Here is a 23,999-nt window from a genome sequence, read left to right on the forward strand (position 1 = left end):
AGTGTTAGAGGATCTTATCCAAGAGTCCTGGGAGCACCGTGAGTAAACACCAAAGAGCTGAGAAGTCAGACATGGGCTGATGCTCAATCCCAGAACGAGCGTGCACTCGGCGAGCTCGGCAGTGAAAGGGGCTGTGGAGGCTGGGGTGGGAAATCTTTTAGCTCCTGCTCTGTCTCATTTTGCATTGCAGCTGGCCTCTCAGTGTTTGTTTTCCTCCCCTAGGCTGCAAGTGCTCTGGATGAAGGCACGGGATATCGTTATTTCTCCTTCTGAGCCCAGTCAAAACAGAACAACTCAGTGAATGGTTGAACAAGCAAATCAATCTCAAGCTCTGACAAACTCGAAACAGAAATCCTGACTTTCAGCTTAGGGAAATGAGAATAACCTTTCAGATGACTGCTGAGATGGTCTGGGGAGCAATTTTGCAGAGGATCAGTCTTCTTCTCAGGTTCTCTTTATCTTGTTCTTAAAAAAGGAACCGGTGTAGCCTTAACCTAAATCACCAAGGTCACAGACATTAACCGTTTCCTGACCACCAGCGCACAAGTTTTTGTTGGCTGGAAGAGTTCCCCTCCAACGGAACGATAATGCAATAAAAACAAATATCAAATTTAATGACTGATTCACATTCCAAAGAGAACTTTGATATAGACCCGAGACATAAGGTTGAAAACAATCAAATCACTTTTGAACGTTTCTGAGTTGATACTAAGAGCAGGCCCTATTCTCTTACTGTGTTTTCGCGTGATTTGAGTTCCTAAATTAACTTGAGAGATTGGTTTCTACTCAAGCAGCAAATAACGTTTACAAGCAACGGTAGTTTTGAGAATGCTTCTCAAGAGTTGAAGGAAATAGTTTGTCAACATCGCCCTCCCAACCTCCCCCTACTCCATCACCTTGCTTTTCTGTATACTTTCCTCTTGGCTCCCTCACTCTGCTAAAGGAGAATGAAAAACATAGAGCCCCTCACCTCTAACAGTTCATCTCCAATCCTCAGCCGTCCGTCCATGGCAGCGGGTCCTTCCGGGTTAATTCCTACCACAAAGATACTCATGCGTGACCTGTCCTTATTGCCAGCAAGACTGAGCCCAAGTCCATTCTTATCCTTTTCGAGTTCAATGATGTGCAATTCTCCCGGCAGGTCTGCATATCTCTGCCTGATTTTTTCTATTAAAAAAGAAAAAGACAAACAAATATATAAATAGAGCCATTGAATGGATATCATAGACATGACAGCATTTTCCCACCCTTGCTGCACAATACATGCTTCTGAGAATGGTGCATCGGAGGGGTTTGTGTAATCCTTTTTCTTTTTTCTTTTTTGGGTTTTTGTAGTCTTATGTAAAGGTGATGGCTGTTATTTTTTTTAAATCCTGTTTTCTCTATTTTAGAGGTGGAAATACTTTCCCTATATTATGTTCTTTTTTTTTCTTTTTGGGTCACTCCAGGCGACACTCAGGGGTTACTCCTGGCTTTGCACTCAGGATTTACTCCTGGCGGTGCTCAGGGGACCATATGGGAAGCTGGAAATCAAACCTGGGTTGGCCGAGTGCAATGCAAACGCCCTACCTGCTGTGCCAGGGCTCCAGCCCCACTATATTATGTTCTTAACTAACATAGTGACCGCATATGGTAGGAAATCTGATTTCCTTGTCCCACTCTAAAAGGCAAAAACAAAGTGAAGGGAGGAGGTCAGGACGGAGATCAAAGACTATTTTCTGGTTGCCACTGGGTGCTAAGCAAAGTTTGAACCTGAAGCTAGCACTCTGAATCAAGTTGATGGGATTCTTCAAGTCTTCTAGACTTCAGTCCACGGAGGAGTAATATCAGCAATGAATTCTCATTTATTATACTTCAGGACAGATTAGCCTATAGCACAGCGGGTAGGGCGTTTGCCTTGCAGGCGGCTGACCCAGGTTCGATTCCTCTGTCCGTCTCAGAGAGCCCAGCAAGCTACTGAAAGTATCCAGCCCATATGGCAGAGCCTGGCAAGCTCCCCATGGCGTATTCAATATGCAAAAAACAGTAACAAGTCTCACAATAGAGACGTTACTGGTGCCTGCTCGAGCAAATCGATGAACAATGGGACGACAGTGCGACAGTGCTACAGTGCTACTACTATACTTCTGGGAAAAGGCACTAGTAATATTGGATGTTCGGTGAGGGGAAAACAAGGGCAATTAGAACACTGGTTTAATGGTCAGAGCTGCATCAGTCTACAAATATGTCACATAGTAAATGTCCAAACCATATATTATTTTCTCTTATGGGATTCCACTTCTTCATCTGGGATGCTGAGAAGATGAAATAAAATTCATCTCCAAGAAAAATAAAGACTTCTGCTATCATTCTTTTATTCCATTTTGTCTTAACTTTTCACTACTGATTTTAGGATTTGGCTGACTATGCTTCAATTGTGTGGGTTTAATGCCCCAGAGGTCACACAGCAGGTCATTGTGGGGAGTGATGAAGCTTTTCCTTTCCTTTCCTTTCCTTTCCTTTCCTTTCCTTTCCTTTCCTTTCCTTTCCTTTCCTTTCCTTTCCTTTCCTTTTCTTTCTTTAGTTTTTGGCTTTTTGGGTCACACCAAGCGATGAACAGGGGTTACTCCTGGCTTAGCTCTGCACTAAGGAATTATTCCTGGCAGTGCTTGGGGGACCATATGGGACCATATGGGATGCTGGGAATTGAACCCGGGTTGGCCACATGCAAGGCAAGTGCCCTACCTGCTGTACAATTGCTCCAGCCCCTGGTGGAGCTTTAAGCAGGTACCAGCAGTCCACATGCAACCAGCTCAGCCCCAGTGTGCCACCAGGCTCACATTTCAATGCTCACTAGTGTGGGCTCAGACCTTCCTCTCACCAGCGGAAAACAAATCAGCAGATCCTGACTATTTACACCTCTTTATTCTCCATCTAATGCTTGGCTTAAGTTTGTTGTGCTGAGAGGGGACCTTGCAAATTGAAAGCTTAATTCAAAGAAAGAATCTTTAGGCCATGGGAGGTGGGGCGTGAGACACAGCGGGGAGAGAGCTTAATTCTGCATATCACTTTCACAGACTTATCAAGCACTGTCTAATAAAAGAGTACATAATTGCATACTTGTAAAAATTGCTTTACGTATACTTGTATATTAAAAGAACAAGCAATACATGACTGTTTACTTTAGAAAAAGAACAAGTCAGTCTGCTTTAAAAGTACTTTGAAGGGTATATTAAAGAAATTTTGCTGAAAAGGATGAATAATAATAATAAAGAGTAGAGTTAGTAAAATAAGGAACTTGCAATATATAAAACTGTCCTCATATAGGAAAAATCCTTAGGTCATATAACTACAAAATAAAAACACAAAGCCATTTTTTATTGGTCAACAACCAAGACACTGTGAGGGTACTTTATTATATTATTTTTTTACTGATAATAATATTGATTTGTCTTTTGGGTCACAATTTGACCCAAAAGTATAAGAATTTTGTGTTAGACTTTCACCATCTCTATAGGTATATAATAGTCATAAAATGAGAAAAAGGCTTATAAATTATCATGAACATCAAGATGCTTGTATCACATACTAGGAGAGGCAAACATTAACACAACAAACATTAAATAACTGCAATCACTGAAATAGAAGTGCTACTTGCCACAGTGGCTGGAGCGACAGCACAGCGGTTGGGTGTTTGCCTTTCATGCGGCTGACCCGAGTTCGATTCCTCCAGCCCTTTCGGAGAGCCCGGCAAGCTACCGAGAGTATCGAGCCCGCGCGGCAGAGCCTGGCAAGCTACCCGTGTGTATTGGATATGCCAAAAACAGTAACAATAAGTCTCTCAATGAGAGACGTTACTGCTGCCCGCTCGAACAAATCGATGAGCAACAGGATGACAGTGACAGTGACTTGCCACAGTACTGGCAATTCAACACTCTCTTTATAACGATGTAGATCGGTAAATAACAGTAACTTAAATGTGTTAGCCTACACTGCTTTCAGAGCCCCAAGAGCCAACAGAGCAACTAGAAGAGATTTCTCAGTAAAAGCAGAGTTTGAGTAGAGTTTTGATAATGTGCAGAAGTTTGTTACAGGAAAAAGAGCGCAAGAAGGGAGAAGAGGAGAGAGTGTGAGACAATCTGGCAGCAAACTGAAAATATTTGGGGTCCCAAATGGGTGACAAGAAATCAGAGCAAAATGTTAAAAGGTAGTGTATAGTTTACAGAAATAACATCCCAATTTGGGAGCACTGCAGAGGTCCTGTGTCCCCAGGGGGCCCAGGAATACCTCTTATAAGAGACCTCATTTCCCAGGTTCCACAGTTACACTTTTCTCTACTAATGGGACTTACCGGGTAAGAGAGGGAAGTGTGTATACTATATTAAGAAGGCAAAATGAAATAAAAGAGGCAAGTTCCCCCTCAGAAGCCACTACGGTAGATTTTGTTGTTGTTGTTTTTAGACCACACTTGCTTGCCATCTCAGGGATTACTCTTGGCTCTGAGCTCAGAAATTACCCTGCTGATGCTCTAAGACCGTACCGGATGCTGGTGAACAAACCCGGGTCAGCTGTGTGCAAGGCCAATGTCCTACCCGCTGTCCTATCTCTCCAGACCCAGCCATTGCAGTAGAAAACAATTTGTTTCAAAAAGATTCTGGACTGGAACAACGAGATTAACTCAAGGGTTTAGATACAAATTCTTAATTCAAAGAATGAGCCTTCAGGCCTTCAGAGTCTTCTGTCTCCATCTGGCAGAAAACACACATTTTGGGGGAATCATAAGGCAATAATGGGTTATAAAAGAAACTTCTGTAACTCTCAAGAATTATCCTGCAGGCTGTGTCTCTCAACCCAGCACAATAAAACCAGGGGCAAGAACACTTATATTTAGAAATAAATCAATTTGAAAGAAAAAGATGAAAGTAATGAAACAGTATTCATAATTCATGGTTGTCCTTAATTTTGTCTAGACTTTTATGTAGACAGAGAAGAAGAAGAATTTAGAAACTGGAATTATTTTTCAGAAAACAAGTTAAAAATTTTTCTAAACTTTATACCCAGGAATGTGGGAAAAGAACTGCCTAGAAAATTGTAAAGAAACAAGTACAGAAAACAGCAGAGATAAAGGCATCAGTTCATGAGAAGAGAACTATCACCACCAAACAAGGAAACACACACACACACACACACACACACACACACACACACACACACACACACACACCTCTCACTAGAATTAAAAAGAAATGAAATTAAAATCAAATTATCTAAAAACATTAAGAAAGATTCTACAAAAACTAATCAAGGAAAAACAGAAATGGTCTGGAGTGATAGCACAGCAGTAGGGCATTTGCCTTGCATATGGCCGACCCAGGTTCGATTCCTCCATCCCTCTCGGAGAGCCTGGCAAGCTACCCATGGCATATTCGATATGCCAAAAACGGTAACAACAAGTCTCACGATGGAAACTTACTGGTGCCTACTTGAGCAAATCGATGAGCAACAGGATGGCAGTGATAGTGACAGACAAATATACAACTAGAAAGAGAAAAGAATTGAAAACTGGTTTTTAAATTATGGTCTATTAGGATGAGCGGAAAGGTAATCCATTTTATTTTGTGTTATTTTTGGCCATACCCACTGGTGCTCAGGGCTTATTACTAATGGTGAGGTTCAAGGGGCCCTGGGCGTACCAGGGATGGATCCCAGCTCAGCTGTGTACAAGACAAACCCCCTACCTGCTTTATTATCTCTCCAGCCTTTTCATTTAAATATAGATGCCAGATTCATTTTAATCCCTAATTTTTGAGGAAATTTTAAATGCCATGTTTAGCACAAGAAAAATGAACGCGTTGTTAAAGACACCGAAATAATAACCAAAACCATATTCCTTTAAATAAGAATCTTTGTCAGAACTGGAGAGGCAGTACAGTGGGTAATGCACACAGCCAACTGGGTTGGATCCCCAGAATTCCACATGGTCCCCTAAGCACCGTGTCAGGAGTGATCCCCAGCACAGAGCTACCTGTAAGCCTTGAGCAAGGCCAGGTGTGCCCGCGTCTGAAATCCTGTCCTAGATATTTTTGCATTTGAATTCCATCAAATTTCAAATTGTAATATTTTATCTTATGTAAGTTGTTTCAAAACATGAAAAATGGGAAAAAAAGCAGTCTACCTTATTATTATTATTATTATTATTATTATTTTATTTTGTCATCCTCAGCAGTGCTCAGGGGTTATTCTTGGTTTTGCACTCAGGACTCACTCCTCACAGTGCTCTAGGGACCATAAGCAGTTCCGGGGATGGAATAGATCTGAATTCAAAAATAAAGAGAATTCAAGAAAAATATAGCCTTGGGGCCAGAGAGATAGGACAGCAGGTAAGGTGCTTGCCTTGCACGTAGCTAATCTGGGTTCCATTCCCTGCATCACATATGGTCCCCTGAGCACTGCCAAGAGTGATGCCTGAGTGCAGAGTCAGGCAAAACCCCTGAAATCACCAGGTGTGGCACCCAGAATCCCCTCCCCTGTCAAAAAAAAAAAGTATAGCCTTATTTAGCTTATGATTTTGGCATATGAGATTTTTTAAAGCTAACTTGATTCACAAAGATATTAAAGCCATTTAATTTGACCCCTCAGATAGGCAACATTTTATCATTGTCTGATGTAGGAATGACAATTTTGTATGATTCAACCTCAGAATAAAACTGAAGAGGCCCACCTCCCACAGCTGCTTACACATTGACTCACCCACTGACCCTGTTCTACCGATTCAGACTAAATCTCCAAGGAGATGGACCAAGCAGCTAAAATTAAAAGAAGTGCAGGTCTCTGCAGCTGAAAACTCTGGGCACCCTTGGGAGGCTGGCCTGCCACGTACCTGACCTGCTGAAGCTGCACCCACACCCCACCACTGCAGCCATGCCAAGGGCTTAACCCCATCACTTCACAAATTTTCTCTACAGAGATGCCATCAGGTACTCCGGTGCCCGGGCTGAGAACTGTGGCATCTTCCTGGAGTCAGGCTGGGCAGCCTCCTCACAACACCCCTACTTTCAATATCCCTGGCAGCCATGCCTACCTCCTTATCCACCACCATGTCAACCTATTGGCCCAGACCATAGATCCTGACGTCTCTGGACCACCTCCTAATCCCTCCATACTGAAATTCCAGGAGGAGCACACAGCATTACATGGGAAAATAGAAGCCAACTAAACTCAACAACAACCAAAAACAATAACACAGAGAGCTCAACTGACAACAGGGAGCTTAATTCTTAGACAAGGACTTAACAATCCTGTGATCAGATATAATAAGTTTGACATTAAAAATTCATTTTAATACTTAATAATGTTAATATTAGAGCTTTGTTATCTAATACACTTCAACTCTAGAATTATGTCAATATTTGTGACTTTTGTCTACATAAGAAAAAAAACTGGACAGGGGCTGGAGCAATAGCACAGTGGATAGGGCGTTTGCCTTTCACGAGGCCAACCCAGGTTCGATTCCCAGCATCCCATAGGGTCCCCCGAGCACCGCCAGGAGTAATTCCTGAGTGCAGAGCCAGGAGTGACCCCTGTGCATCACCGGGTGTGACCCAAAAAGCAAAACAACAACAACAACAAAAACTGGAGATATAGTACAGCTGGTAAGGCACTTGCCTTGCATACAACTGACCCACTTTCAATCTATATGGGAAATGGTTTCCCAAGCATTGCCTGGAGTGATTCCTGAGCATACAGCCAGGAGTAAGCCCGAGAGCGAGTCAACCTAGGAATAAATAACTAATGAAAAATGGTACACATGGGTAACACAAGGACAGTTAAATATCAATGCTCTTCTTCAAGGAAAACAACCATAGTAATAAACAAGCAGAAAAAAATGAAATACCATGTTTATAGACCGAGAAAGGATTTGAAAAGATGTACCCTCTATTTGATTCTTTAGAACACTTTTCCAAAGCTACTAACTAAGAAGATAATAGGCCATCTCTGAACTTAAATTTACAAATAGAAAATATGGCAGAAAAGGCGAATATTAGGGGTTTTTTTTTGGCGGGGGTTGGGGTCACACCCAGTTGTGACCAGAACTTACTCCTGGCTCTGTGCTCAGAGATCACTTCTTGTGGGGCTTGGGGAACTATACGGGATGCCAGGGATTGAACACAGGTTGGCCATGTGTGAGGCCATGGTTGTGCTATTGCTCTGACCCTGAGAACCACAGTACTTAAAATCAACAGGAAATCAATACACAGAGAACACCTACAAGTCATGCAGTAAAAGGTAACAGCACCAATAGGAAAGTATTCAAAAGATATACAATGTAAAAGGTTCTCAGGCATATTAAGAAATGTCCAGATTTATGGATAACTACTAAAATACAAATTAAATAAGATCAGATTGCACTATTAAACTGGCAAATGCCTGGAAGTTGAGTCATTAAGAAGTTCTGGAGAAACCATAATGCCTAAAATGGGGGGGGGGAGAGAGAGAGAGAGAGAGAGAGAGAGAGAGAGAGAGAGAGAGAGAGAGAGAGAGAGAGAGAGAGAGAGAGAGAGAGAGAGGGAGGAGAGCTGCCTGCCATAGAGGCAGGCTGGGGTGGGGGGTGGCTTGAAGGGGTGGGAGAGAGACTGTGGACATTGGTGCTGGAAAATTACACTGGTGGAGGGGTGGGTGTTGGAATATTATATGACTAAAATGCAATCACGAGCAATTTTGTAATGCTCTAACTCACAGTGGTTCAATAAAAAAAAGTGCTGGAAATATGGGGATATGCAATTCCAGGCCCTTTGCTTGGAGTGTTAAATGATATGCTCATTCTGGAGAACAGCCTGACACTTCTTAATCAAATTAAGCACATACATACTCTACAAGCCGGACCCCACCCCAACTCCTGGGCACACAGAATCTTAACAAATTCCTCTGTAGGTCTCAAGGGGATGGTCCATAGATGTCTGGTACAATGTTATTTGAGATAGAAGAGAGTTGGGGATAATCAGGTTGCCCATCGTTGGGGGAGGAGCTAGGTGAACCGTGGGGAGCAGACATCACAGTCTACAGTCAGCAGTCGGGAGTGACAGGAAGAAGCAACAGGAGAGTTTTAGAAACAGCACTGGAAGGACTGGGAGCATTAGCATGGGTGCATGCTAAAGCAAGAAAATTGGGAAAAAAACAACAAAACTAACCCCTAGAATGGAGAAAATCTATATAAGCTCCGGCGGCGGGGAGGACAATTGGAGGAATGAACAGTGAGGTCCTTCTGGGGTGGGGCGACATAGGGAGTTTGGTGGAGAGAGTGGTGAGAATTACAGACACATAGGCGGAAATCTGTAGTATTGCAAAAATCTGTAGTATTTTTCTCTCATTTTTCTCTCATGCTAAAAACTACTCTCTCTTGGGGCTGGAGCGATAGCACAGCGGGTAGGGTGTTTGCCTTGCACGCGGCCGACCCGGGTTCGTATCCCAGCATCCCAGCATCCCATATGGTCCCCTGAGCACCGCCAGGGGTGATTCCTGAGTGCATGAGCCAGGAGTGACTCCTGTGCATCACCGGGTGTGACCCAAAAAGAAAAAAAAAAAACAAAAAAACTACTCTCTCAGGTTTAGAATGATCACCTTTGCATTCTAAATGTGGGAAATAAAACCAAGATATTAAAAGAATTTGCTAGAGGTTAAACAGCTGATAACTGATATAAGGATATGCCTCCCCCTTCCCTGCCACCCCTAGTTTTGCCTGTGAATCATTTTTTTTGGGGGGGTCACACCCGGCGATGCTCAGGGGTTACTCCTGAGACTGTAAGGAATTACTGGCTCTCAGAAATTACTCCTGGCGGTGCTCGGGGGACCATATGGGATGCTGGGAATCGAACCCAGGTTGGCCGTGTGCAAGGCAACCTGCTGTACTATTGCTCAAGCCCCTGAATCTTTTTTCTTTTTAAAGAAGTTTTATTGGATCACCACGAGATACAGTAACAAACTTGCATGATTACGTTTCAGTCAAACAATGCTTGAGCACCCATCCCTCCACCAGTGCACATTTTCCACCACCATTATTTCCAGTGTCCCACCCGCCACCCCCACCCCACCCCACTCCCTGCCTCTGTGGCGGGTCCGGTCCTTCTTACTCTCTCTCCAATTTGGGGCATTATAATTTGCGATACAGATACTAAGAGGTCATCGTGTTTGGTCCTTGGTCTACTTTCAGCGCACATCTCCCATCCTGGGCGATGCCTCCAACATCATTTACTTAGTGGTTCCTTCTCCATCCCAACTGCCTGGAGCCTCGCCTGTGAATCTTCACAGCGCTATCATGGTCTTCTATTGTCCTGGTGCAGAATAAAATATTCATTAGTTGCTCGACCCTCCAGTCCTCTGCTCTCTTCTGCATCTGAAACAGCGCCTGGCTTATGTTTGATGGCTAATTTAAGGAAAAGCCTGCCTGCTGAGAGCACAAGTGGACAACGGCTCCAGTCTTCTCAGTGGCTCTGCCTCACGGACCTGCCAACACCCCAAAGTCCTACACATGGAGTGGCTTCAGACCCCAAAGCATGAGATACAATTTCTTTTCTGAAGACAACGCATTCTTTTATTTCAAAGGAGCAGGATAATGGTTTCCTCTTGAGAGCTGCATTTCAAAGTACTGTATTAAAAGACTCCATTAGGACCATTCAAAAAACAAATGACTCTGTATACATTATCCTTTAAAACCCACTCTATCAAACTGGAGAAACTTGAAAAGCCAAAAGGTCCTTAGTTGATCATTTTTTTTTTTGCAACATCATTAAAACAGAAAGGGTAATTTGATAGTAAAAGTGTCAAATGCTCTGTAGCATATATGCTCTTTAATCTCCAGTCAAATTTTCATTAAGATTTTTCAGGTCTTATGGGTTATCCTAAAATTTCTATTTATACTCACAACCAGGAAGGGCTGAAAAGATGTCAGATTCAACTCTTCGGATACATTAAATGCTATGTTTTCATCATATCATGGAATCAGGAACTTTTAATTCAGGCAAAACAAACTCAGAAATCATGTAAAGCTATCTCCTTCCAGCACTTCCTCCCCTTGAACCCCACACTATAAACAAAGAAATGAAGATCTGGTCTAGGGTTCCGAAGCTAATCTATAGCTAGGAATGAAAAGCTTCTGGAACATACTTCAATTATTTCTCCATGGAACTCTGCTAAATCACTCCGGTAAAATTATGAAGAATGCAAATGGCTTTAAGTTTCTCTCTCAGTTACAAAAGCTCTTTTTAGAATCCTCATTTTCTCATGTTACCTCCTTACATGAAGGAACCATTTCGGTCCTTCATGTTTTAAATCTGAGACACACACACACACACACACACACACACACACACACACACACACACACGACGGGCGGGGGGGCAGAGAGAGAGAGAGGAAGAGAGAGAGGGAGAGGGAGAGAGAGAGTGGTCTCTTGCAATTCTAACGGTCATCCACAAAGATCGCAAACACCAAAATTTAAGTCTGTCTTTAAATATTACCTTCACAAGACTAATCTAATACCAAGAGACTCTCAGTCTCACAAGCACGCCTGGGATGCCATGAGACCCTCATTTTGACCACCCACTAGACAATTTTAGAACCTCAATCTTCATCTTTCTCTCTCCATCTCTCCCCACCTCCCAGACTGCCTCCCTCTCCTTCAAATCTCAGACATTTCCCGTTAATTTTCATTGCTTCTACTTAGAAGGTATTAAGAGGAAAATTAGAATTTCCATAGGAAAAGAAGGAAAGTGACATTAGTGTACTGGGGGTAAAAAATAGTCCTGAACTCTTTTGAAAATGCAATGCAAGGCGCGTCATTGTATTCGTTGATTCGGAATTTCAGAGAGAGCACATGAGTGAGGCTGACTCAGCACAAATGGTTTTGCTGCACCAGGGATGTGGCTCCACTGCAGGGGGACCCACGGTGCCTGGCAGCTGCTCTAAGGACACTGAGAGCTGTTTCCATGGTAGCCAGGAGGTGGGGGAGGAAACAGGTAAGAAGACAATGTCTAAAGAAAATGATTTTTTAAAAAGATATTTCAATTGCACTAAAAATACTCTGAAGTGCTGGGTAGAGTACCCTTGCATGCAACAACTTCGGTTTGATTCCGGCACCACATATGGTTTCTTCCACCACCTCTGCCAGCACCACCAGGAGTGATCCCTGAGTATGGTGCCAGGAGTAAGCCCTGGGAACTGCTGGCTGCGACCCAAGCAACCCACTTCAAAGAGTCTTAATTTATCTGAAGCCAAGATTCCCTCCTTAAAATTAAGAGAAAAAAAAATCCAAAAAGGTCATACTATTTCCCAAACTCAAAAACATACTTCCAAATTATAAAAGTTGCAACAATACTTAGCCACAAAATATGAAAAATTTTGTACTGATCTTGGATCTTTTTATACCTCTTGATGTATCCCTGGAAAGACCCGTCATAAACAGCAGGTCTTTATAGTGATGCTTAATGGTCCAGGGGCAATTGTTCCAATTCCAAATAACCGAGACACCCTTCTATTTCTAACAAACATTGGAGACCGGGGCCTGGAGGAAACCATGCTTCACATGTGAAAAGCATGAATTAAATCTCTGGCATCAAATGGTCCCCAAGTATGGCCAGAAGCACACAGAGCTGGGAGTAGACATAAGCACTGCTGGTACGACCCCAAAAGGCAAAACAAAACTTGGAGATTAGGAGGAAAGTAACATTGCTTTTGGCACTGGGATCTAGTCAAAAATATCTGAATGACGGGGGTAGGCGTTGAACTTCCACCTGCCCCCTAAAAGCCCCAGCGGCCACCAACTTCCAGAACCCAATGAGAAGTGCAGGTATGTGGGTTCAGTGACGGCAAACTCCAGGCCTCAAGGGATAGGGGATGGGCTGGTCCCTCTCATCCCCCCCATCCCCATGGGACCCTGGAGGTCACGCCCACAAACTGCCTCCGGTTTCTACTTAAGCTCCTTCATGGCCATGATCCAGAGACACACAAAAGAATCTCTGAGCCGAGCAGCTCGCTGCAGATTTCTCCAGACCCTAATTATCTAAAATTTTAGACTTCTAGGAGCATGTGGCGGCTCTTGCGGCCACGCAACATCTTAGGCTATTCATAACAAGCAATACAAAAGAGACTATGGGGGAGATTGTCTGCCATAGAGGCAGGGGGAGGGTGGGATGGGGAGATACTGGGGACATTGGTGGAGGAAGATGTACACTGGTGGAGGGTTGGGTGATCGATCACTGTATGACTGAAACTCAAACAGGAAAGCTTTGTAACTGTATCTCACGGTGATTAAAAAAAATAATAATGATAAAATAAAATTAACATTCTGAATATAAAAAAGTAATGTGGAGTTTATGCCCAATTCAATCGGTTTAATCAATGGCTGAATAAATAATAGTACTCCTACATTAAAAACATATGACTGAATGGACATAAGCTGAAAGAAAATGGAGAAAGAATAGCATTTGGACTCACAGGAACAATCACACTTATTTAAAACAGATTTTTTAACTTCATAACAATTCTATGTAAAGGAAAAAGTTCCAAATTACTCAGAATTTTTCTTTCTTTTCTTTTTCTTTTTTTTTTTCCTGCAAGAGGGGGCACATGTGGGGTTGGAGTGATAGCACGGCAGATAGGGTGTTTGCCTTGCACACAGCTGACCTGGGTTCGAATCCCAGCATCCCATATGGTCCCCTGAGCACTACCAGGAGTAATTCCTGAGTGCAGAGCCAGGAGTAACCCCTGTGCATCGCTGGGTGTGACCCAAAAAGAAGGAAAAAAAAGAGGGGGTACATGTGGGGAGGCACACCCGGCAGTGCTCAGGGCTTAGTCCTGGCTCTACGGGAACATTCTTGGTAGGCTTGGGGCACCACATGGGGTACCAGGGACTGAACCAGGGTTGGCTGCATGCAAGGCAAGAGCCCACCTGCTGTACTATTGTGTAGGCCCAAAAGTGGCTTTTTGTTTCGTTTTTTTTTTTTTGTCAACTTGTTCATAATTCTATACTCCTACACATATGCCTTTTCCCTGTCCAAGGAAGCAATCAGATGTATCCAGTTGGGTCTCAAGAATTTTCCTCTCATAGGATATTTGGGCTGGTGGGATAGCACAGTGGATAGGGCGTTTGCCTTGCATGCAGCCGACCTGGGTTCGATTCCTCCGTCCATCTTAGAGAGCCCGACAAGCTACCAAGAGTATCTCACCTGCAGGGCAGAGCCTGGCAAGCTCCCCGTGGCGTATTTGCTTTGCCAAAAACAGTAACAACAAGTCTCACAATGGAGACGTTACTGGTGCCTGCTCGAGCAAATCGATGAGCAACAGGATGACAGTGATACAGTGATACTTGGTGTTGCTAAGTAATGCAGCCTTTCTTCCCAAGAAATAAATTAAAAACAATCTATTATTGTTGTTATTATTAGACTTACAAAACTATCAATAATGTGGGAACGGTGAGGGGAGGGGAGCGGGAGGAGCAGTGTGGTGGTAGTGAAAGTGCAGTAAATTTGTACCAAAATCACGAAAGCTAACACTACTGAAGCCATGTTACCCAAATATAAAAAATTAACAATAAAAGCAATCTTATCGGAACATAAGGTGTAAAACTCTGTGTAATGAAAACAAGTGTATTAACTAAGAAACAGTCTGGAGGGGAGATACAATAGGGCTTAGCAAAGAAAGAAAGATGGAAAGAGAGAAAGAAAGGAGAAAGGAGAGAAAGAGAAAGAAACAGAAAAAAGAGAAAGAAGAAAGCAAGCAAGAAAGACAAAAAAGAGAGAAACAGAAAATGAAAAAGGAAAGAAAGAAGAAAGACAGGAAGGAAGAAATAAGAAGGAAGAGGAGAAAGAAAGACACAGAATAAGAGAAAGAAGAAAGGAAGGATTGAAGGAAGGAAGGAAGAGGGAGAAAGGAATAGAGGGAGCAAGGATGGAGGAAAAGAAAAGGAAGAAAGCAAAGGACAGAGAGGGAAGGGAGGGCGGGTGGAAGGGAGAATGTATAAAAACCCAGGGTATGTCCTTTTTCAAGATCAAAATGCCTTAAGAGACGCCTGAAAATAAATTATAAAGAGAGTTTGATGATTATCTACTTAGATTTTTTATACTGACTCTGGAGAGGAGTGAAAATGTTTTACTTCTAAAATCAGCATGGAGATAAGCTAAATGTCATTCAAAAACAACACTTCCCATCGTTGTTTGCACATGTTAAATCTCAGGAGGCTGCTTCTCAGCATCGTCTCCTATCTGTTGAGGCCGGGGCTTGCCAGCTCCTTAGAAAGGGCGGAACCGAGCTCTGGTCTCGCTCCGGGCCCTACTCGGGCCGCAGGAGGGTGAGAGTGCCACAGACAGTGCCACTGTGCCCGCCCAGCAGCGGCCCGACTGCACTCAGGTGTTTCATTAGAATTTCTGGAGGGGAGAAAAACAGCAGCTTCCAATACAGAAAACAGGAGCAGAATGTGGGGAAAGGGACAAAAGGGGATGTTTGCTGAAGTTGAGACCGGCCCTTTGGAAGCAAACGTCCCTGAAGCACGTCTGCTTACGAAACTATGACTCCCCCTCTCTCCCCCTTCCTAAAACCCCAACACTTCCCCTCCCCCCCACCTCCTGACTGCCCGGTGGGGCCCATGGCCTGAATCATCAGCCTGAGGTTCAGGGAGGAGGCAGGATTCTAGCAAGGATCTGAAAATAGTTGGTGCATTCATCTTTAATTGCTTATCGCTCTGCCAGAAATGACCTCCTCAGGGCAGTTTCTGTTCCAGGGAAGTGCAGAAATCTCTGCATAAGTTACAGCAACACCAAAGGCAAATTCTTCTTACCTGGTCAAGGAACAGGCTATTTATTTATTTTTTTAATTTTTAATTTTAATTTTTTAATTAGTGAATCACCATGAGGGTACAGTTGCAGATTTACATATTTTCGTGCTTGTGTTTCCGTCATACAATGTTCGAGAACCCATCCCTCCACCAGTGCCCATTCTCCACCACCAATGAACCCAGTATCCCTCCCAACCCCCAATCCCATCCCCCCACACCCCATCCGGCCTCTGTGGCAGGGCATTCCCTGTTGTTCTCTCTCTCCTTTTGGGTGTTGTAGTTTGCAATAGGGGTATTGGGTGGCCATCGTGAGGAACAGGCTATTTAGGTTAAGGAATAGAGTTTTCTTTAAGAATTTAAGAATAATAAAAGACTGCAAGATTAAACAATTAACTTCCCTCCCCTTCTCTTCCCCCCCTCAATACACACACTTTTCTCAGTAATTTAAATCCTTCACTATCAGAAATACTACCTACTAAATACGTTAAAGCACAGACAAAAATACCGCAAAACGTTAGAGTAAGAAAAATTTTCACCAAAGGCCCCTGAAATAAAAACAAACCCACTGTATCAAGTGTTTCACTTAATGCCTAGCACATGATACCTGAGGTTTATTCCCTGGCCAGTCCAAACTCCCCTTCCTTCTTTCTTGAAATTGGAAGGCTCCTTACATTACCATACAAACATAGCTCTGCTCTAGTTTTATGAGGTTTGGGTTTTTCTTTTTGGTTGGTTTTTTTTTTTTTTTCGGTGAGGATGGGGACAGGGTAAGCCGTAACTGTGGTACTTGGGGAACACACTGAGCACAGGGCTTAAAGGCTATTCTAGGAGATGCCGGGGCGGAGGTTGGGGGGAAAGGCCAGGGTCCCCAAGTGCAAAGGACACATTCCCTCCCACTGAACCCTCTTCTGGCACCGTAGTATTGCTCTCTAAGATGATTGTTATTCTTGTCTTTATTTTTAAAATATGGGGAAACAGACTCAGAAAGTTTAAGTAACAAGTGTAAGGTCACATAGTACATCACTATTGTAATATTTTTTGTGGTTCAAACATGAAAAAATACAAACCATATTCATGGCCCCAGGTTAAATAGCTTTAAAATTTACCTTTAAAATAACGAGCAAAAGAGTATCCCAAGAAATTCTTAAAAAGTTACATGATCGAGTCTCAGTCATACTACTCTATCCACTGTGCTATCGCTCCAGTCCAAACAACAAGTATTGCTCATTGAAAACAACGTTGAGACAGCTCAAAAATCATTCAGAGGGGCTTCACTTCTGCATGTGCTTCTAGAAGAACTGAAGAAGGATCTGGAAGAGATATTAGCTCATGTCCACAGCACTATTCACAATAGAGGTTTTTTGTTTTGTTTTTTTGGCCATAATAAATGAATAAACAGACTGGTTTTAAAAAAAATTTAGCCATAGGACAAGAACGATAGTGGGTAAGGAGATTGCTCTGTACATGGCTGACCTGGGTTCGATCCTGAGCACCATATAAGGCCTCCTGAGTCCCACCAGAAGTGATACCAGAAAACAGAGTCATGAGTAAGATCTGAGCATACCCAAGTGTGGCCTTCAAACCAAAATAATAATAATAATGATAAAATTAGGGGCTGGAGAGATAGCACAGCGGGTAGGGCGTTTGCCTTGCACGCGGCCGACCCGGGTTCAAATCCCAGCATCCCATATGGTCCCCTGAGCATGGCCAGGGGTGATTCCTGAGTGCAGAGCCAGGAGTAACCCCTGTGCATCGCCAGGTGTGACCCAAAAAGCAAAAAAAAAAAAAAAAAAAAGCAAAAAAAAAGATAAAATTAAAATTAAGTAAGTTTATTATTTGATCTGGGCTGGAGAGATCGTACAGTCAGTAGGATGTTTGCCTTGCATGCGGTCGACCTAGGTTCGATTCCTCCATCCCTCTTGGAGACCCCGGCAAGCTACCGAGAATATCTCACCTGCAGGGCAGAGCCTGGCAAGCTACCCGTGGCGTATTCAATATGCCAAACACAGTAACAGCAAGTCTCACAATGGAGATGTTACTGGTGCCGGCTTGAGCAAATAGATTGGCAACGGGATGACAGTGCTACAGTGATGATTTGATCTAGATCTGTAGTTGCCAAAACAACAAGAGTTAGGAAGAGAATACATATATTTCCTATGGGAAAGCTGCGGGATGACAGGAAGTCACAGATGAATCTATCCCTTTACACTAAGGGAGCCAGCAACAACAACAAGTCATTAAGTCCTAAAACACAAGTAGCTGAAGGATCAAATAGGATAGAGGAAACGGATCACAGGCTGTCCAAAAACCCGACAACGGCTCCCATTCACTCCCTCCCCACAGAGGAGTGGATACTGGGTGTCCCTCTGGGGACAGTATTTTTGCTCCACTTAATACTTCCCGGGGCCTTAATATCTTTGTGGCTTTTTCCAGCCAGACCGAGATGAGGGCATGGAAAACCTGAGATTTCAGACACGGTGGCGAGGCCGTTCCCGAATACGTCTGGCCTTTAAAGTGATCCAAGAGCAGCTGGCGGCGAGAATCTCCCAGGATCTCGTGCGTCAGTGAGCAGCAGCTTTCTCGTGAGAGGAAGGGAAAGATAAACAAGGGACGACGGAAGTGGGAGACAGGAGCAAGTGAAACGGGAAAAGGCTTAAGTGACAGCAGAGGAGAAAGCCAAGAGAGGAAACATCTGCTGAAAAAACAAAAAGAATCTAAAACTCCCTTCTGAGGGGCTGGAGCGACAGCACAGCAGGTAGGGCGTTTGCCTTGCACGTGGCCGACCCGGGTTCGATTTCCAGCATCCCATATGGTCCCCCAAGCAGTGCCAGGAGTGATTCCTGAGTGCAGAGCCAGGAGTGACCCCTGAGCATTGCCGGGTGTGACCCAAAAAGGAAAAAAGCAAGCAAGCAAACAAACAAACAAAATAAACCCCCAAAACACAGAAACCTCCCTCCTGAGCTATTCCGGCCATAAATTCCACCAATCATAGATGCCATGTGAGTGACAGCCTCCTTCCAATGAAGGGTCTCATGGAAAATGTCCATTGGCTCATCCAGAAACAAACATCGGGACCGGGGGAAGCGCAGGAGTGACCTATGACCATGAGCTATGAGAAGGGCATTGAACATATGTGGCCGTCTCTCTGATGAATGTAAACCACAAGTGTTTCTTTAAAGGGAGTGTGAAACTGGGGGGCTGGAGAGATAGCACAGCGGGTAGGGCGTTTGCCTTGCACGCGGCCAACCCGGGTTCAAATCCCAGCATCCCATATGGTTCCCTGAGCACGGCCAGGGGTAATTCCTGAGTGCAGAGCCAGGAGTAACCCCTGTGCATCGCCAGGTGTGACCCAAAAAGCCAAAAAAAAAAAAAAAAAGGGAGTGTGAAACTGCGTTGTGCCCTCTTCTTACCTTTTCCCTAAGTTCAGGCCAAGCCTATAAAGTTCAGGCATTGCATAACAAAGGCGTCTTTTCTTAAATAGAAAATCCAACTCTGTTTTGCTGCTATTTGTTTTGGGGGCTACACTCATCAGTGCTCAGGGATCATTCCTGGGTGCTCTGGGATCTGTATCTGGTGCTGGGGATTGAACCAGGATCTGCTGCGTGCAAGGCAGATACCTTAATCCCGGCACTATCTTTCTGACTCCCAACTTCAACTCTTAAGAGAAAGAGACATTTTATTTTTAATTTATCTATTTAGTTTTGTTTATTGGGCCAAACCTGGCTGTGCTTAGGGATCCCGAGAGATACATTTTAAAGTAATTTAAAAGGCCAAATTAGCTAACACATCAAAAGTCAATTTAGAAAAAAAGAAATTAAGCATTTAATTTTAGGACTAGGGAGATTGTTGGTTCAACAGCTGCAGCATCGGCTGTGAATAGGAAGGCCCGGTGCCCATCCCCTGTACAAACCTGTCTTCCCAGTACCATCAGAAATGATGTCTGGGCTGCCAGAGACCCCTGAGCACTGCTGGGTGGGACCCAGACTCCGAAACAGACAAAAAAAAATCAGATTTGTAAGAAGGAAGGATCTAATGGAGCGTGCTGAGATAAAAAGGAAATGGTCATTTCCACGTTGGACAGCCTCAGAAGTTCCTTGCCCCCCCAGTCCTGATGGGGAGCAGGAAGGTGCTCCATGAAATGCAAGCTTCATAGCTTCCTGGGGGTCATGCTCTTTGGCACCTGGCTATCGGGCCGAGAGCAAAGCGAAGACGCACCTTCAGGGAAGCAGTGGGGTCCCCACTCTTCTTTCCGAAGCGTTCTACTAGCCTTTCTCCAGCCCAGCTTCTCCTCCCTGCCACACTTGAACTTGTCTTTCTCGTGGGCTGGGTTGGGTTTTTGCAGAACCACAAGTGCCCTTCGCTCCTTGGATCCGTAACGCCCCCCAGGAACCCTGGCTCGCAGAGGGCACCCAGGATAGGGGCTGGTAAGCAAAGCACAGCCCCAACAACTCCAGGACGGGAAACGGTAGTTTTTCATGACTGTGTTTCCAGGACACTCAGTCTTGCTCACTTTTTTATTTAGATGACACTGGACTGAAATCCGGGACTGAATGCTCATGCACACACTGCAAGTGCTCTACCACTCAGCTACCTCCCCGGCTCATCAAACATCAAACTTTTTTGATGACCACTGAAAAGCCAGGATGAGAAATTTCACTTTCATCAGCACACTGGGTGCATTCCCAGGCTCTTCTATCTGGCCTTTCCAAATCTCTTTGTGCAAAATCCCTGGGGCCAGAGAGAGTATAGGGGTTACGGGGCTTGCCTTGTATGAAGTTAGTCCCAACTTGATTGCTGGCACTGCATGAGATCCCACAAGTACCGCCATGAGTGATCCCCAAGCACAAAGCCAGGAGTAAGTCCTGGTACCAATGGATACGGCCAAAACCCAACCCACGATATGCTATTAGGAGCAATGCTTTCTCAGCTCAATTAGGCAACCTAATTTAGTGACCGCATGTGGGCTCTGGAGTCAAACTGTGGATTTAGATTTGATGTCTCTCGCCTGTAGTTGCACAAGAGCCTTTCCACTGAAGGTGGAGAGAGAGGTCAACGGACTGAGGGCATGCTCTGCATGCAGGAAGTCAGGTTCAATTCCCGGCCCCACATGGCCACCTGAGCACCACCAGGTATGACCGCCAAACCCCGCAAATATGTAAATAGCAAAATAAGCCTTTCCTCTGTTAGTTACCTCCTGAGTAATGTGAAAATAATAGCTGTGTTGGAGTTGTCAGGAGGATTATGCAAGATGGTAGAGCTGAAGCATAACAAAATAGCAGCCCCAACCACCCACTCCGACTCTACTATTTTTTTGACTTTGCAGAATCCTAGAGTTCCCTACATCTGAAAATTTTCCATCTGATCAGAACCCTATAACCCCACTGTGTCCACTCTCTCTTCCTCACTTCTGCCCTGGACACTGGTTCCTCTGTCCATAGTCCCTATTTTCTTTTTTTTGCTTTTTGGGTCACACCTGGCGATGCACAGGTGTTACTCCTGGCTCTGCACTCAGGAATTACCTCTGGCCATGCTCAGGGGACCATATGGGATGCTGGGATTTGAACCCAAGGCAAACGCCCTACCCACTGTGCTATCTCTCCAGCCCCCCATGGTCCCTATTTTCACCTCAGAAGATCAATGATAAGTCCCACGGTTTGACACACGGGGTATTTGGGGGCTGGAGAGCTGCACTTTGAGACCAACTGTGTCCCTAAATAATTACGTCACTTTAGGGGCCAGGGAGGGCTTTGCGGTTCAAAGCACCTAGCCTGCAAGCCTGTGACCAGGGGTTTGATCCCTGGCACTACCCATGTATACTGATCTTGATCCTGGTGGCTCTGCTGCCTGGCACCTCTGGGACCTCTGACAGCACAGCACATGGTGAGATCTCCACTGCACAGCCAGGTGCACGTGAGCACCGTATTGAAATGGGGGTGCCCCCTGCCAAGCACGCGTGCAAGCCCTGTAGTTGAAGGGTTCAATCCCTGGCTGCTGAATGGGTGACCCCAGCCACTGCAACGACAGAAAAAACGGGAAGGAAACAGGGCACAAATATGTCGTTTAGCCCGGTATCTTCAAAACCAGTAAGGAGATGAATGCAGAAGATAGGAGTGACAGTAATTATAGTCAAAGGCGAATAACACCCACTGAGAATGAATTTTCTCTCTGGCCCCCTGCCAAGTTCTCTTACATTCTTTTAAAATTTAATCCTCTAATATTCCCAATAGCCACCTACACTGTAGATGAATAAACCGAAGCCGAGAACGTTTAATAACTAAATTGAGGTGGCACGAGAATGTGATGAGCTGGAACCTGAACACAGATGTTTTCACAACGGTCTTTGACCTACACTACATAGGGGTTTTTTTGTTTTGTTTTGTTTTTTTACACTGCATAAAGAAGGGAAGAGTGCAGCAGTGAGGTATTTTTTGTTAACAGGATCAGTAACGTAAAGGTGAACTTTGTTTAGTGTTCCAGCATAAAGGCTAAAAATTATGCTGCCTCATTTGCTCCCTCCAAAAGGCTTTATTACTACTTTTCATATAGTCAACATGGTGCCTTGGTGCTTCTGGGCAAGGAAGCCTGGCCTTGGCACTCACCACCCAGCCGAGAGATAGAATTGCTTCAGGGAATGGAGCCACAGGACCATGGGTAGGGCAGATTGCATGCAGCACCAGGTTTGATCCCAGCCTCCCATAGGGTTCTCTGAGTGCTGCAGGAGTAATTCCTGAGTTCAGAGCCAGGAGCAACCCCTGAGCATCACTGAGTATGGCCCAAAGACAAACACAAAAAACCAAACCAAACCAATAAAACCAAACAAACAAATTGTTCTGAAACTCCTGAGAGGAGCTCAGAGAAATGGGAAGAGCATCCCCGGAGGATGAAGAGGGTCTACACTGGAACTCAGGAGGTAGGTGCTCCTGAAGCAGGTGAGGTTTACATTAAGAGGGTTGAAACAGGACTATTAGGTAGGGAAAAGTACATGCAAAGGATGTGAGGCACGGAGGCGGGGAGGGGTCTGCTGGAGAAACTGCCAATATATACGATATATGTACAATATACAATTTACAGATGGCGAGGGGTCCAAAAGACAAAGGAGAGAGATGCCCAGGCCATGAGAACTCTTAGGTAATGACACAGATCTTCCTCAATTTGAACAGGGTTCCATGCCAAAATAAGTCAGCATATTTTGAAAATATTATTAAAGTGAAAAATGCATGAAGTGCAATTAATGGGCCAAACATCACAGCTTCACTTAGCCTCTCTTTCCCGTGCCCAGAATACCTAGACAACCCCCTGTAGCACTGTAGCACTGTCGTCCCGTTGTTCATCGATTTGCTCAAGCAGGCACCAGTAACGTCTCCATTGTGAGACTTATTGTTACTGCTTTTGGCATATCAAATACACCACAGGTAGCCTGCCAGGCTCTGCCCTTCGGGCAGGATACTTTCCTAGCTTGTTGGGGTCTCTGAGAGGGATGGAGGAATTGAACCCGGGTCGGCTGCGTGCAAGGCAAATGCCCTTCCTGCTGTGCTATCGCTCTAGACAAAATCATCTAACACAAAGCCGGTGCTATAAAGGAGTCTTAAATGTCTTCTGTAATATATGGAGGTGAAAAATCTAATTCAAGATCTAAAGCCTGGTTTGTACAGAATGTCACTCACTTCCACACTAATATCCTGCTGAACAATCCTGGTCAGACAATCCCCTGGGGATAATCTTGAATGGAAAGCTGCTAAAGAGCAGGCAGGAATTGTCATCAAAACGATATGAATCACTTGCCTTACAAAAGAATTTAAATGAACAACCACATCCTTAGCGCAAGTTAGAGCATTCTTAAAGATATAATTAAATTAAAAGCTCTGCAATGCTGTCATCTAAAGAAGCACATGTAGACTTTTTTCAGTAAACCAAACTCAAAATTGTCAACAGATCATGGCTTACTATTTCAACCAAGCTATAAAATTTTCTACATGCATGGTGCTGAAGACATAGTATAGGAGGTAGGGGGCCTGTCTGGCATGCAGGCAGAGGGGCTGTGGTCCTCGCTCAAACCCCTGGTACCACTAGGAGTCACCCCCTGAGCACAGCCAGGAAGAGCCCCTGAGCACTTCTGGGTGTTGTCCCCCAGAGCAGCAAAACCAGATCCAAAAATCCTATACATGCAGACAACGGAGCCCAGTTCTAAGTTTTAATC

At 44.4% G+C, this 23,999-nt stretch overlaps 1 protein-coding gene across 3 annotated transcripts in view; it reads right to left on the reverse strand.

Moving 5' to 3' along the window:
- PATJ (PATJ crumbs cell polarity complex component) overlaps positions 1-23,999 on the reverse strand; it is a 370,230-nt gene that overhangs the window by 158,141 nt on the left and 188,090 nt on the right. For all 3 annotated transcript variants that reach the window (XM_055139113.1, XM_055139112.1, XM_055139111.1), the window contains exon 28: positions 971-1,167. In XM_055139113.1, coding sequence (XP_054995088.1) covers positions 971-1,167 — 197 coding nt within the window. The remainder of the gene's footprint in view (positions 1-970; positions 1,168-23,999) is intronic.

The sequence above is a fragment of the Sorex araneus genome, chromosome 5 (assembly GCF_027595985.1).
Source record: "Sorex araneus isolate mSorAra2 chromosome 5, mSorAra2.pri, whole genome shotgun sequence".
Taxonomy (NCBI): Eukaryota; Metazoa; Chordata; class Mammalia; order Eulipotyphla; family Soricidae; genus Sorex; species Sorex araneus.